General features: G+C 40.5%; 1 protein-coding gene across 1 annotated transcript; it reads right to left on the reverse strand.

Annotated features, from left to right (window-relative positions):
• Positions 1-5,924: 5,924 nt before the first annotated feature.
• ISCA2 (iron-sulfur cluster assembly 2) lies at positions 5,925-14,773 on the reverse strand. The gene is made up of 4 exons (XM_042446720.1): positions 14,698-14,773; positions 8,893-9,052; positions 7,258-7,373; positions 5,925-6,438 (listed from the first exon to the last, which is right to left on the reverse strand). The coding sequence occupies exons 1-4, from the start codon at positions 14,754-14,756 to the stop codon at positions 6,264-6,266; spliced, it is 510 nt and encodes a 169-aa protein (XP_042302654.1). The 5' UTR covers positions 14,757-14,773; the 3' UTR covers positions 5,925-6,263.
• Positions 14,774-17,009: the final 2,236 nt, after the last annotated feature.

Below are 17,009 nucleotides of genomic sequence, written 5' to 3' on the forward strand. Positions count from 1 at the left end.
CATGGCACCAGCATGCCACAGCGCCCAAACTGCACTGGCCGGAAGTGATGCGATAGTTAAGGAGCAAAATTGGGATCCTGAGGACCCGGTCTCAAAGCTCACTTCCCTTCAGATCCTTGCTGCAACAGTGGAGAACTGTAGTACTATACCCTGGAAGCTAAGTGTAGTAAGAAGCAATTTTACAAGAAGCCCCCCCCCCCCCCCCCCCCCCAATATCTCTTGGCCACTTTAATGCACAGAAATTCATCACTTGTTGTCTAACAAGGGAAGGAAGTGTTCCTTAATTACAATGCTGAATAATGCTGTTTTGACTCTAATTCCCCTTCAAAATCAGCTGGGAATTCAAAGCTTAATTCTGGAGGCAAAATTAGACTTTGAGTAGCACAAAACACACTAGTAGAGGAAATTTTTCATTGGCCTCAAAGGAAACCAACTATGCATAATTGCTAGTTAGCAAGCAGGTGCATATAGGACACATCCTAGCCAGTTTTCCCAATTTCCTGTTCAGTGTTTTAGTGTGTAACTGAAAACACAAGATGTACCATAAGCTGTGGCCGTCTCTTTTTCCCCAGATACATTTTATTCAAAACAAAATCAGTCATGAAATATACATGAGCAATTCCACTTTCAGTACAGTAGGACCAGCTGTGCTGAACCAGTATGTCCAATGTTTTCATTTGTAACAGCAAGCTGGGCATTAATTTGATATTTCAATTATTTATACTGGAAAATCTAAAGTCTTCCACAACATTTGGAATATTTTCATCTGTCCATTTCACCCATGCAGAGTGCTGACAACAACAAAAAATACTAGTCTGTAATATACAGACATACACACCTCAACTCTTACAGGTACTGGGCGATGGTCCCTGACACTATCTGGTCCTCAGCTAAGATGGTAATGGAAGGAGGACACTTCTAGCTGGTGCCTCAAGCTAGTGTGTATGCAAGTGTGTGCGTGCATGCGTGTATATACATACATATACAGCTTTGCCTGCCCCATAATTTACTCCATGAAGGGCATTTTTTTTTAAAAAAAAATTTCTTTCACTTGCACCACAGGAAAAATCCTGTTGTTATCACTGAATAGGGATAAGAGTTGGGATTCCTCTCCGTGGTAGCCTCCAGGAGGTGATGATGGGGAAGAAAGGCCAGGGAGAGGTTTTGAGCCTCTGAAGACCAAGTGGTGAAGCCTCCCTGGGCCCAATTAAAGTTCTGGGCCCAAGATTTTCCATCTGTACTGGTTCCTGTACATCTCATACAATGCTATACATTTTCTGTGATGTAATGTGCGTTCAGTTTCGATTTATTGTGACAAGACCATTGCAGGATGATACCATGGCAATATTTGGCATTATTAACTCATTCCACTTCCCCAGTTCACCTTCACCTTACCATACAGCTGCATCATCTTATGATGTCACTACAGAGATGATCCAGATTAGTTCTCACTTCCCTCCCCAAATGTAAGGAGATCAGCTCTAGGAAAACAAGCAGAATTCCCTTCCTATCCAGAGAAAAATAATTACAGCATTTCACACAAATCCTGTGAAGAATTGCTGCGAATAAACAGCAAAGGTGTGAGGAGAAATATTTCATGTGTTTCTTATGCTGGTGTTTAACGTTAACTGTAACACTGGGAATGTAAAGCATACTGACAAATTTTCTCATTCATGATTAGAAAAGGTGTTTGAACGTATCAAGGCACCCTATCAAAAGCAGCCAAATGCCAAGGATATGTGCGTGTGTGCGTGCATATACATACATGCAAACATATAGGTTGAGTCTCCCTTATCCAGAATTCCAAAATCCAAAATACTCCAAAATTGTCCACATGGATGGCTGAAATAGTGACACTTTTAACTATCTGATGGTTCAATAGTATTTACATTTCTATACTGCTTCATACTGATCTAAGCAGTCTCTAAGCAGTTTACAACATGTAAGTTAATGGCTCCCAGCAATTTTTTCCAACCTACGAAAAGATAGAAGGCTGGGTCAACCTTGGAACCCTCAAGATTGAACTCACAACCTTGTGGCTGCAGTAATGGTATTTAACCACTGCACCACCTTGTTTCAAACACATTATTAAAATAGTATGTATAAAATTACTTTCAGTGTAATAGCATCACCAAGGGGTTGCTGTGGGTGCAGATGGCACTGAGTAACACCACTGAAGGGGGTGACACCCGGAGAGTGCCCCCACCTCCCTGCCATGTGCTAGGAAAGGAGAAAGGGAGCACCTCCCATCCCTGCCTCCCATGGCTTTACCTCTGAGTAAAGTCATGAGGGACAGGGAGGGAGGGGGCCCGGTACACCATGTCCCTGCAGTGTGCAGCTTTATTTCTGAGTAAAGCCACGTGGGTAGGTAGTTGGGGGCAGGCCCTTATGGCTCTGCCCTGCCCCTTGTACCATGTGGGACACCACTGTTTCAGTGTATGTGTACTTAGGTTCCATCTGCAATATATCTCATTATGTATATGCAAATATTCCAAAATCCAAAATCCAAAACACTTCTGGTCTCAAGCATTTTGGAAAAGGGAGATTCAGCCTGTATATATAATTTGAGACTATTCTGTAAAAAATTCATTTGCACAAACTCCTGTGTATTTTGCATTTACACACACAAAAACATTATTGCACAGAAAACAGTGAAACAAATTCTACTGGGAGCATCATATAAAGTAGGCTATTAAATAAATGAGACTTGTGGAACTGTTGGCTCACCATTCAACAATCGATCCAATGGCTCCGCTCTAGCTGACATAACCGATGTAATCCAGGCAAAAGGCTTTTGTGTAAAACAAGGGTGGTTGGTGTTTTTCTTTTGCAGAAATGAAATTTTCACAGAAATGAAATTTTCACAGAAAAATCCCCAAATATGAAAAATAATTGGTAATATGCAAAAGCTCTTCTAATATTGCCTAGTAAGAAAACAAAATTTAGTTCGCAAGAAAACAAGAAAAGATTTCATTTTATGTGATATGAAGGAACTAACCATAGAAAGAAAAATGCATGGCTACAATATTCCAGGCATGGATCAGAAAATTGATAGGTTGCTTGCCTGTTATATGTTAGCAGGAATATAATGTTTACTGTCAGTGTTAACAAAACTAGTATTAGGTAGAAATATTGGGGAATGGAATTCTACCAAGTAATTCTCTGCCTGAGAATTCTAAATACCCCTCCTTAAAACTGCAAATCCCAGAATGCAACAGGAGGCAGCTAGAGCAGTTAAAGTGGAATAGTAGCACTATAAGAGTATAGTGTGATAAACACCTAAGTGATAACAAGTGGTTAGTTGTTCAACTGTATCAGGGTGAGCAAAATACACCCACCTATCCTTTTTTTTTTAAGACCTGGTGTCCCTGTGCATTCTCACAATTTCCCCTGTGCCAAATCCCCACCTCAAATGCATTTTCCATCTTCAAAGGCTTTCCAGGATGAATTAACCTAGATTCTAGTACCAGGTGCAGGGCCTCAACCCCCTCAAAATTTAAACAATAAACCCAGGTATGGATTTCTAGCTATACTTCTGGTGAGGATTGGATCTAGTTAGTGAGTCATATGTACCTAAGCTATAAAAAAGCTGCTGAAATATATATAGATACAAGCACTATAGAAGCTGTGATGTATAAAAACTTGCATATCCTTTACAGATGCATACTTGCAGATTTTTCAGAAGTCCATCAATTGTATGTAAGTCTCCTATGAGGCCAAAATATTTCCTTCCATTGTTTCTCAAAGTTTAATTCCAGTCCAAGAATAAAGCTTTTTTGAGCAAAAAATCACTCAAGGCATTATTATTTAGTATTCTAATCAAGAGACTCTTCCCTATAACAGTAGCTGAATGTTTTGGGTTTTTCCCCCTTAAAATGATTAAGAGATTAAAAACAACTTATTTTTAACTATCTCTTGGTTACTGTAGGCAAAAAGAAAATTTAACTCACCAAATGTGTTTCTATCTACAGGGGGTCTGCACACCATTCCTGTCCAGATTTCAGTGCAAATTACTGTTAGGCCTCCATAGCCACTGATTCAACCATCCATGGATTGAAAATATTTTTTTCAAAAATTCAAAAAGCAAACACTAATTTTGCCATATTATGTAAAAGATACAATTTTAATTTGCCATTGTATATAATAGGACTTAAGTATACACAGATTTTGGTATACATGTATAAATATATTTAGTAAATATATATACTAAAATAGTAAATATATATACCAATATACATACACACATACTAAGAAATGTAGTAAATATATATACTAAATCTGAAGAGGACTCTCTTCTGCAAAAAAGAAAGCTAGCCCTTGTGGCTCTAGTATTCAAGGACAGAATTTAGTTTCCATCTGTACAGCAAACTGAAACTGAGACAGCCTCACTGGTGCAAACATGCAATCCGGAGGACAAGGAATAAAGTTCCAGTTAGGAACCATTTTCTATGTGATTCTAAGGTTCTAGATGAATATTCAGAAACTGGATGTTTATAAACCCAAACCAAAGAGCCTCATCACCACTACATCCTCTAGCTGGCAACGGTCTACATATCCTAACACCTAAAGAAATCATTTGCCTATCAGGCACTTCTCTGTTGTTCCATTTGCCAAGTAGCTAGAAACTGTTATAAAGAAAAGCCAAGCTGAGCCATACAGCCATTCTTGTTTGTTTTGCCCTGCCTAGTGTTTTACATGTTTAAGAAAAGATCAGGATAAGAGCCAAGGCCCACCAAAAACATTATCAAAACCTGTGGCCTTCAGAAGCCAATGTTCTTGTAGTCTTGGTTTCCTTGAAATCCTTGCATTCCTCCACTTCAGAAGTCCAAAAACTTTCCTCAACTACTATTTTTATCTGATATAACTGGCCAAGATGGAGCCTTGGTTAACCTTTTCTAGAAATGAAAATCACATAATGAGCAGCTGAACCCAAGCCCTTCTCTCCTAACAGTGCCACAAATCTTTGCTAAATTGCCCCTTGTGCACCATAATAACCAAAGTTTTCAACAGACACCTGCTTCTCTCCAGTACTGATCTAGCATGATACAAGAAAGGTATCCTTAAGATACTATTTCTTTCCCTGCACTTTTTAGCCTCCCATTCTGTTACCAATTTGCTTTCCTGTTGTATGAATATTTGTATTATGTTTAGCAAAGATTAATATTATCTTTAAGACACACTTTGATGAGAAGGCCAGCCACTTAAAGTAGGCCCCTTATACAGGCTGGCTGTTTCTGCTTGTCTCCTACAACTCCTCCACCCCGGCCAGGCTCCAATACAGAAAAGTGGCAAGAAAGAGACAAGGCATAAAATAAGCATTTATAACAACAAAGGACCTAGAGAAGAACAGGTCCACGTCCCCCAAGTCTTGGTAGAGAAGGTCACAGACTTTACTTTTACAGCATGTGTGCACCTTTTCAAGTAATCCTGATAATCTATTCAAAAAGGTGCACACATGCTGTAATATTATAAATAACTCTGGTTTATGGATCTGATTTTATTACTTGCTTCATGTACTTAGTATAGGTTTGAGTTTTTGTTGTTCAGGAGCTAATTGCTGTTTGCTATTTTCCATTGTAATGATTTGTTTGATAAAATTCCCTTTGAGAAACAGCTCTCCCTCCCTTTCTCTTTCCACACACACATGCAAATGTGAGTTTTTGAGTACTCAATCTGTCCAGACATACTGTTGCCACCATTCAAAGATCCCTTATATGCTTTTATTCTTGGGATTCATATTACTGATACACATACCTGGAGAGCACATCCTGCAACAATTTGAATAGAATGTTACAGGAATTTACAGCTATGCACATGGACTCCATGCACAGGCACTTGATGAATATGAAGCAATCTAGATAGAGCTGTAGGCCCCTTTTTACATATCCATACTTTCCCCAGAGTACAAATCAATATATGGAAAGGGCTATTAATATCCACAAAAATTAAATGTAATGGGAATTTACTTTAAAAAACTAAATACATTAAATCACAGAAATATGTACAAACATCAACCAGCACAACACACTGTTCTACATGCTATGAAAGGAGTCATCATGGTTTCACTGGGAAGTTGCACAGGGAGCTAGCTCAGTTCACATCTAGTCTTGGAGAGATGAGTTCTTTTTAGAGGCTGTTCAAAGGATGTGCTTGCATCTTTATGTAGACCAGTTGTTGCAGGGAGCAGAACTCAGCTGGGGAACATGCAACTGAAATGAAATTGGTCTGTCAGCATCCATGAAAGACCACATGGAGACATCGGATCAGAGCTTAATTGAAAAAGATGATCCACAGGAACAGCCTTGTTCTGCTTGTGGATTGTTCACAACCTGGAAGGAGCTACGAATTAGCTCCTGACTGAAATCGATCATTGCCCCTTTCACAAAGCTTAAGCTGTCCATGTCCACAACCACTCGGGCACCACCTTGTTCAAAAATCCTGGAGAAGGAGACGATAGCATGTTAGGTCACATACATTTTGTGTTTCTGCCTGTCACTAGGTCAAACACAAAGAAGTCTTCAGGATGCACTGGTTCACTACATGTGTATCATGCTTGAAAGCTACTCTGCTTGACCTAAGGCCAGCCACCTCTGGTCTGATTGCCTCCAGACATTATTTAAGCTCCCACCAGCTCCAGCCAACATAATCAATAGCCAAGGAAAACAGAACTTATTGTATAAAAGATCTAGAGGACACTAAGGAGAAAGCTCGAGGAATTTCTGTTTCTTCATAAGCCCTCTTAAGATTGGCAGATGAAACCTATCTCTGCATCTTATCTATCTAAAAAGATGTCTCCAATCAGGGCTTTCATGGTTATGAACCTACAACTCTTGAACTCCTTTTCAAAAGTGGCATGCTGAACCAGGTTTTCAAGAGTAAGGTCATAACCTTCCTCTTTCTATATATTTTTTTTATCTTACCAAGCTCCCATTTTTAATAGATGTCATTTTACCAAGGGTTTTATTTCACTTTGATGATTAATTTCTGTATTAGTTTATGCATTTTTCAACATGTCTAATGTGTTAGCTTTCTTGATTCTCCAGGCAAGAAAAAAAAGCAAGGTGTATTTTTGCACAAAATCAAGTCTCTGATGGAGTCATAAGGTGTGGAAATTACACATAGAAACCTGTAACAGTAACAGGCAAACAGTAACTGTGCCACATGTTATACAATATTCATTCATCATCACCCCTCCCTCCTTTCATTTCTCCTACCTACATTCATTCCTCCACTACACACGGTAATCTATGTTCTTACCTGTCATCAGAATTCACAACTGTATCCAAGGAAAATTTATACTGGAAACCAGAGCAGCCACCTCCTTCCACCTGCAGCCTGAGAAACTCAGACCCTTCTGCAATCTCCAATAACCTCTATTAAAACATAAAGAGAGAGGATGGGCAAGATTCATACAAATATTTAGCAACCACATCATGTCTAAACTAGTAAGAGTGCTCAACAGTATGAAGAATACAGAGCAACACAAAGCACATAATCATAGAGCTGGAAGAGACCACTAGGGCCATCCAGTCCAACCCCCTGCTATGCAAATTACACAATCAAATTACTCCTGTCCTGACAGATAGCCATTCAGCCTCTGGTTAGAACTTCCAAAGAAGGAGATTCCACCACTTTCCAACGCAGCTTATTCCAGTCAAAAAGCACATACTGTCAGGAAGTTCTTTCTAACGTTTAGGCACAATGTCTTTTCCACTGGCTCCCCTTTCCCTTCCGCATTCGGTACAAGCTTCTCCTGCTCACCTTTAAAGCCCTGCATGGGCTGGCCCCTCCCTATCTCTCTGAACTACTTTCTCCCTACATCCCCACTCGTTCCCTCTGTTCTGGTAGCCAAGGTCTCCTGTCCCAGCCCAGGATTTCCACGGCCCTGTCCCGGATTCGTCCCTTCTCGCTTGCTGCCCCTCACTCCTGGAACCTCCTCCCCTTACAAGCACGATTCAACACGTCTCTAACCAGCTTCAAAGCCGAGTTAAAGACCATATTGTTTAGGGAAGCGTTCCCAGGGAATCTGTGATTGTGTCCTGGTTGTTCAGATGCTTGACTCAATAGTGGATATTGCTGTTTTAATTTGTTTCATATGATGTTTTTAATTTGTTGCTTTAACTTTTAGATTGTACGCCATAGACAGGCTTTTATATTCTTGATTTTACTTGGTTTTGTACAGCACCGTGTAGATTTACGGCGCTTTATAAATAAAGTTAATAATAATAATAATACACTGCTCCATCTCTGTTTCTGGAGCAGCAAAAAACACGCTTGCTCCTTCGTCAATAATATATCCCTTCAAATGTTTAAACAGGGCTATCATGCCATCTTTTAGCTTTCTCCAGGCTAAACATACCCAGCTGCCTAAGCCACTCCTCATAGAGCATTTCATCATTTTGGTTGCCTTCCACATTCCAGCTTGCTAATATCCCTCTTGAATTGAAGAAGTTACATTTATCAGGCTGGCTGCACATTATTTCACAGCTGCTATAAAAGAACTCCTTGTATGCCCTATCTAAGAGTGAAAGTGTTACTGCTACAACAAACTTCATCATTCACATGACCCATGTTTTTTAATCCTAGCTGAAAATAAGCTCTAATATTTCCTCTTTCTTCAGCATGGATCAAGTACTGCATCACAAACCTACAATGTCACTGGCAGCTTACCATCCATTATCATATCAAAGCATGTTTTTCAGATGTGTAGAGATGATAGATTGCTAGTGATTGCCTTTGGACTAGGGCAGTGATACACTTATCATACACATATCTTTACAGATTCACACCCAGTGCTGCATAGTCACACTAAACAGCAGACCACACTACAATTCAGGAGCATCAAGACATTACACATGGCACACAGGTTTGAAGATGTCTAAATAACTTTACCTTCACACAACTCTCACTGATGTAGACCTGTCCTTCATTGGTATCACTCTGTGTACTGGCAGAGGATGATGCCCATTGCACTCTTATCCTTGGCATACAGGCACTGTTATGTGGGGCATGAAATGGGGTTCTCATCAGAGTCCACAGATGAAAGGAACAGCTATAGGATAAAGATAAGGAACACAGTGTCTTACATTGTTGGATAAAAAGTTCATCAAATTAGAAATACTGTGTAAGGAATGAAGGCAGTATAAAAGTCCTAAAAGGAGAAAGCAATTCCAGACAGTCTGAATGGCTTACAAGCTTAGGAAAAACATCTCCTAGGAGAAAACTGATTACACAAAGGCACCAGTCCTACATGACTCAGTAAAATTTAGTAGTTCTGCGTATGGACCTACTTAGTTCTGCATTCAGTAGTTCTGCATATGGACCATAGCTAGGCAGAACTGTACAGTACACTATTTCCATGACTTACTGTACAGCCTCTGAACTCTCCCCCCGCCCCAGGCTGGCCATTCTTTGTTTCATGGGAAGTGTACAGAATTGGACAAGCAGAAAATAATTCTAAAAGTGCTGAGATCATCTGGGGTCCTCTGGAGGTCTCAGCACTGCTGCAATAGCCAAATACTTCTGTGATCCTACTCACTCCCCACTTGGAACAAAATGTGTTGGGGGCTTCAGAGGGTATATGTTAAGTCCCAGGGTACTTTGTGCACTGTGGAGGGAAAGAGGGGATACTAGCCTCTGCAGTGCCTGCCAAAAGACACATGTAAGCATAACGTAATTTTACACATGTGTATGTCAGTAACACAATGTCTACCACAGACAGCAAATTAGGAACTTAAATGATGGAACCATGAGCTGGACAAAGCATCTACAAAACCTTTTTGGAACATAAAGGTAATAAACACATCGTCAGAAAACCCAGAGTAAGAATGCATCCAGTGAATTTACGTGAATTCGAATTGCATTCAAACTGACTTCCCATTGCCCGAAAATAGCTTGCCATTGCCCGAAATTGCGTATGGTAGTCTATCACACAATAACATTAAACCCCATGATTGCGTTCAGATTGCCATTGGATTATACTTCCAATTTCCCGTGTCTGATAAACTTCAAGGTTAATCTTCATCTGTGCTTTGAATACAAAGTCCTTTTGTCATTTTCCAACAAAATATTTAATAAAGCTAAATACTGGTATACGTCAGTTGATGAAGTAGACATCTTTTTGGGCATTACTTTTTTACAAAAAAAATGATCCCAGAGACATAAATAACATGGAAAGAATAGAAATAGGTTCCTACAGCACAAACAGGCATGCTTTAGCAATTTTTTAAAATTCAGAACTAACAATATTTACATGTGAAGTAAAACAACCAAATCAGGTAAACCTTGGAGAAGCAAACAAAAATTTTGACCCTTCTAAAGACCACCTAGAAGGTAATCTTTCAAAATGCATCCAGAGATGAATTTTTCCTTTCACCAACCTCCACTCTTCTCATGATTTTCATTTGATGGTCAAACTTGCAGATCTATTTTTGTTTGTTTTTTAACATGCTGGGGGGGGTGGGGGTGGTGGTGGTGAGGGAAGCTTATCTATTTTTCTCTCTGTTTTGCTGCTCATGGTTGCTGAACTAAGGGAATCTGAAGGTAGCTGCTATTTACTTTGAATGTTCTGGGCAGGCACACACAGCTACAGTAGGATTAGCTGGAGCTGAAACGCTTTCTTTTCCAGCTCAAACTTTATTACACTGCTTAGTGCAGACATGCTGCGGTAGACAGACACCAAAAGTCTATATTTCTACAGCCCTCTCTCTCATCCTCCCAATGCCGTGCTGTTTTTTTTTTAAAGTCCAGCTACACAGAGAACAGAGAGAAAAAGAGGGGTTGGGCAACCATAAAAAGACTTTATAAAAAGCAGCTTCTTGTCAGTTTTGTTAAGTGAGGTATGCTTGTATTCCTAAAAATCCCAGCATTCCATAGCATTGGGCCATGGAAGTTAAAGTGGTGTCAAGGTGCTTTATTTCTGCAGTGTGGCAGTAGCCCATATTTATAACCTTCTGAGCAATTGCTGCCTATAACTATATCACAATCATAATGGCTTTATTAAAATATAGAAACAGATATCCATCCACATTAAAGAAGGGAAATGGTAAGCCGTTAAACTTGAAATTAGCACTGGTTGTTTTCATCTGCTCCTCTACATTGACCTAAGGTACATTACAAATGACACTATCTCTGTAGCTATTTTTCTTACTGTACCCACATGCATGAACCTTGCCTGAACCCTCTTAAACTCCTAGACTCAACACAATCTTCTGACTGAAAGATACATATGGTAATTATATCATATAAACAGTGCACTTGGTTTTGTCTTTCAGTTTTTAAAAAGTATTCCCTTTGTTCTTTTGCTGGACCATTAAGTGTTTTGTTCCATGACACTTTCTCTCAGTGATGTAACATTACAACTCAACTCCAGAACTCAATATATAGATTTCCTGTGTGATTATTTCAGTCGGGAACTGAAGACTTGAATTATTTCCAAAGCTCTAGACGGTAAGTATTGATATACTAATAAGACCATCATTGTTTTCATCTTTGCTTTTCATTTAAAAAAATTCACGTGCATGGAAACAAATTTAGGATATAGTTCTAAATATACTAGTCTGACACTGATCACATTGCAACATAGGAGTAATTCATGAGAGCTCAAGACCTTTAACAACAACAAAAAATGCTACATTTGTAGGTGCATCTTCTTTATTAGTTATCTGTCAATAGTGTAGTTCTTGGTAGGTGAATGCCTTCTTCTGTTGATAGGCACTTTTGTGAGAAAGTCTGTAAAGAAGACATGGCTAGCTCTCTCTTTTCTGTCAATAAACCTCTAACAACCTTCAGCGTTAAAGTACATCTGTGAAGGAATAAAGTAAAGTGGAAATTAACTAACAGATCCACTGGTAGTCAGTGATGACGGTAGAAGGTACTGGGCCTGCAGCAATATCCTGGAACTGTTTTTAAGGTGGTGGGGGGAGCTCAACATTGGCAAGTAGGTGTTGGTCAGTTCTGCCTACTTGCAGGTATGTTTTTTTAAATAAAAACTGATAAAACTCAGAGTGTCTTGCATGAAAATAACAATCACCACCAGCTGAAGCAGGAAACAGTCTGAATAACCTCCCAGGAAGAGCAAAATTAAAATGAAACATTACAAAATTGAATAAATAGAAATGCAATTACTATATAATGGAAAGGGGGAAAATACATATGACCTTACTAAGTGAACGCAAATGTGCCTATAAGGTCTCCTATCACATCTTTTCCTCCACTAAACTTCCTTAAAAGCTGCAGAGAAATGTTAAAAGACACAGGATTGAAATGTGAAAACCAAGCATGAGATGTAGAGAACCAGGTGTGGTCACAGTTAGAAGATGGGCAAATTACTTCTCCCAACCATATCCTTAAAGATGAAGATTCTTGTAAGCACAGTATGTACTCAGTAGTCCTATGTGTTTAACATAGCTAACTTCCAAGTTAAGTCTACACAGGAGACATTGTATGCAGTCTTTATTTTCATTGGAAGGCTGAACTACAACAGTTGTCTTACTATCTGTGTGAGCACTTGACCATTCAGTATACTCATGATTGATAACTGCTAGATAGGGTTGGGTTCTATTCCATAGGAGTCTCGCTGGTCCAATTTACTTAATTATTTCAGGGGTTTTAAGCCCCCCCCCCCCCCCGCCGGGTTGGGGGGGGTTGGGGCCCCCCTGCCCCCCCCCCCCCCCGTTCCAGGGTCTATAGCCTGGAAGATACATTATAGCCACTCTCCTGTCTGTTGAGATACAAAAACATATTTTTGTAAAATTTCCCCCTACTTTTCCTTTTCCAGAGGAAATTGCTATATACATTCTCTCCCCCTTCACTAAAAAATGCCTCATTGATGACCTAAAATTCACTGCTTCTCGGCATTTTCTAGTTTCAAAAACAACTATTTGAGTACCACACTAATTGGAAGAATATAAAGCTTTCTGGCTGTTTACCTTTTGTTCCTCACACATGCAAATCCAGGCACGCTAAGGGAGCATCTATGCTACAGAAATATGGCAGTTTGATGCCTCTTAAACTGGCATGGCTCCATCCTACAGAATCCTGGGCAACATCTCAAGGGCTTGCCACACTTTTCTTGCACATTCTTAGGGTTGCCAGACTGAAAGCTGAAAAGGGCTACTGTATCTATGATTCTATGGACTTTATGACACAGGAGACTAAGGGGCTATACACATTGCTCCTAAGGGGCAGCGGGAGGCCACCCCTTTCCTGGCCAGATCAGGGTTGCGGAAACCTCATGCCACAGCCCCAATCCAGCCTCTGGAGGGTGCAAAAAGGCGGTTGAACATATGTAGGTTCATTATTTTGAGGTTTTTTTTTATGTTTAGCATAAAGCTTGCCTTTTCAACTTTTCCCTTTGTCTTCTTTAGTTTTTTCCAAATCCATGATGTTTTCTGCTAGTAGTATGGTATCATCTGCATGTGTTAGATTGTTAATGTACCTTTTTCGTATCCTTAGTCCTTCTTCTGAACCTAAATTTGCTCTTCGAATGACATTTTCTGCATACAAGTTGAACAAATAAGGTACTAATACGCCTGACCCCACTTGTCAATTAGGAACCACCCTATTTCTCATATTGTGTTCTAACATTAGCCTGTTGTCCTCCTCTCCTTGGTCCAAAACACACTGCAGAAATGATCCAGTGTGACACTGCTTTAACTGCCCTGGTTCAGTGCTAGGGAATCCTGGGAATTATAGTTTATTGTGGCACCAGAGCTCTCTGACAGAGAAGGCTAATTGTCTCACAAAACTACAATTCCCAGAATCCCCTAGCATTGAGCCAGAGTAGTTAAAGCAACCTCAAACTGGATTATTTCTGCAGTATGTTTTGAAGTACAGTATCCGAAGATGCACTGTCTTAGGCAGAAGAAACCTACTATTATAGCACAAGAACTGAATCAGAATGGCTGGATGTTTTGATATGAAACACAGGGAGACCCCAAGTGCTCTGCTGTGCCTTCTCCATCCTTCCAGAGATGTTGTACTACAGTCCCCATCATCCCCCAGTAGAAGGCCATGCTGATCTGTTTTGCACCTGTTGGCTGCACCTGTTTCCATGGAGCTCACTACAGAAATAATGCAGTTTGATTCCACTTTGAGTCACGATTCAATGTTCTGTAATTCTGGGAACTGGAGTCTGTTGTGGCCCCAGAGTTCTCTGTCAGAGGAGGATTAATATCTCACAAAACTCCAGTTCCCAGAATTCCAGAGCACTGAGCCATGGCAGTTAAGAGTAATGTACAATTCGGGTTAATTGTAGTTTGTTGTGGCACCAAAGCTCTGACAGAGAAAACTAAATGTTTCACAAAACTACAGTTCCCAGAATTCCCTAGCAGTTAAAGCGGTCTCAAAGTGGATTATTTCTGCACTGTGGATGCAGCCTTAAACATACTGCAGAAAGAATCCAGTTCGGGACCGCTTTGGCTGTCCTGGCTCAGTGCTAAGGAATCCTGGGAATTGTAGTTTATTGTGGCACCAGAGCTCTCTCTGATAGAGGCTAAATGGCTCACAAAACTACAGTTCCCAGAATCCCTTAGCAGTTAAAGTGGTCTCAAAGTGGATTATTTCTGCAGTGTGGACTGAACCAATATTGTGCGTTAACTACAAAACAAAGGTGACCAGACCCCCACCGACCCAATTGCCGCCCAGAACCAACTCGCCCAGTTTAAGACTGTAAAAAGGGCAAAGAGCCCTCTCTACCTGCTCTGTCTGCAAGACTTCAGCCTCCTAAGGCAAGCAAGCGCCACCAGCGCCGCCATCTTGTGCCTTTTTACTCCGTCGCCTATTGGTGGAGGCGTCCCATACGGCCCGCCCTCCCCAAACGCCTATTGGTCCGTGGAAGAGGAAACGGTTGCGCCATTGGACGGCCAAGGAGAGTGACGAAACAGGTCACGTGACCTGGAGTGAAGGCAAGGAAAGAAGGGCGGAAGTGTCTGGGCAGACCAGGCTCCCCTTTCCAAACAACAACAACAGAAAGTAGTCTTGGGTGTTTCTGGCCTAAGAAAAACCTTATGAAGTTCATGGGGTCGACAGGAGCCTTGGAGGCCCATAAACACACGCAATGCTGTTGGCTGTATTTCAGAGGAAGGGACTGGCAGGATCCCTCTGACTATTCCTTGCCTAAGAAAAACCTAGGCTGCATCTACACTGGACAAATAACCCAGTTTGACACCGATTTTAAGCATCCTGGCTCAAGGCTATGGAATTCTGGGAGTTGGAGTTTGTTGGGACTCAAATCCTTGCCTCCAGAGTCCTAGTCCAACTCTGAAACCACTACACTGGCTTGCTGCCTTGGGTCTCCTTAAGTTGGAAATGACTTGAAGGCACACGACCACAAACAACAAGAAAAACCCATGAAATTCATGGGGTCGCCATAAACTGACAGATTAGTTTAAGCGCGCGCACACACACACACTTTGGTTTAGTGCAGAGATCAAAAGGAAGAGCTCTTATGATCACAACTACCCCCTTTGGACTGACTGTTTTGCATAAAGCGACACTGCTTACTGGAGAAAGGAGTTTCTTCATATCAGTTACTATAATTGGAGAAAAATAATTTATAAACTACTGTACTCCAAATGCATTTGAGGAAGTAGACTCAGGTCTACAAAAGCTCATGCTCCCATCTTCTCTCTTTCAATTAGTCTCAGGTGTTGCAAGATCCCTTTGCATACTGATGTTCCAGACTAACACAGCTATGTCTTTGAATTCTGCTCTAAATGTATTTTTGTTACACATTTCTGTACTGAATCATACTCTTCCATCATGTCCCCAACAAAAAGGGTCCTGCCTTTCCCTGAGTTAGGAAGTTAACTCTTCTTTTATATGCAGTTATAAGCAAAGGGATAGGGTCAGTTCAATCAGTCCTGTATACATTATTCACAAGGGTTTATTAAATTAATGTACGTACATAGGATGGAAGCCAAACAGTATACACTTATGCAAGGAATCTTGTAGCACCTTTGTGCAAAAGAAATTGTAGCATAAGCTTTCACAGACATGTCTGCTTCCCCAGAGGCACCAGTTTACTCCATCCATCTGAGGAAGTAGTCCTGGGTCCAAAACATACTGCAGAAATAATCTAGCTTGAGATCACTTTAACTGCCCTGGCTCAATGCTAGAGAATACTGTGAAGTGTAGTTTTGTGAGACATTTAGCCCTGGTACTACAATAAACTGCAATTCCAAGGATTCCCTATCACGTTGAGCCAGGGCAGTTAAAGCAATCTGAAACTGGATTATTTCTACAGTGTGTTGCAGACCCTAGTCTACAAAAGTTTATGCTACAACTTCTTTCACACAGTTACTCTCAAAAGGGCCAAAAGATCCCATTGCATATGGATATTCCAGACTAGCATAGCTATGTATGCATATACTGTATCTAGTGAATTTACTTGTAAGTGGGGTCTGTTTTGGACCCCCTGCGAAAATGGACATTTGCCTATATTGAAGCCCCATTGGCTTGTAGTTTGAATCCATTGCTCCTTGTCCTACTCTCTGGAGCCATGTAAAACAAGGCTGTTCTCTCTTCAATATGAAATCCCTTCAAATATTTAAACATGACTATCATGTCCCCTCTTAACCTTCTTTTGTGTGGCATATAGGTTGCCCCTAATAAAAGTATGCCCAATTCCCAACAACTGGAGCCTTGGCTTTTTTCCTAGTATTTCCTTTGCTTCTTCAGAATATGCTTTGAGCTAAATGCACACTCTCCATGTAGGTGAAAGGGATCTGTTGAGCAAGCAAAGTAGAGCAACACTTAATTTATGTTTCTGCCTGTTCCTTCTTGCTGATCTGACAAGGACAGAAAAGACATCTCCAAAGTGACCCTCAAGTGATATGGTTATCATCATTGTGATTTAAGAAAGGCCAAAGAACATGGCCATATTGCCCGAAAAACCCACAAAAAACTAGGAATTTGCCCTGCCCAAACAAAATAGATTTCTAACCTTATGCACTAGGCTAAAGGTTTCTAGAAGCAACAGGCTGCAGTTTTCAAATGAATCCTTATGG

Source organism: Sceloporus undulatus, chromosome 1, assembly GCF_019175285.1.
Source record: "Sceloporus undulatus isolate JIND9_A2432 ecotype Alabama chromosome 1, SceUnd_v1.1, whole genome shotgun sequence".
Lineage (NCBI taxonomy): Eukaryota > Metazoa > Chordata > Lepidosauria > Squamata > Phrynosomatidae > Sceloporus > Sceloporus undulatus.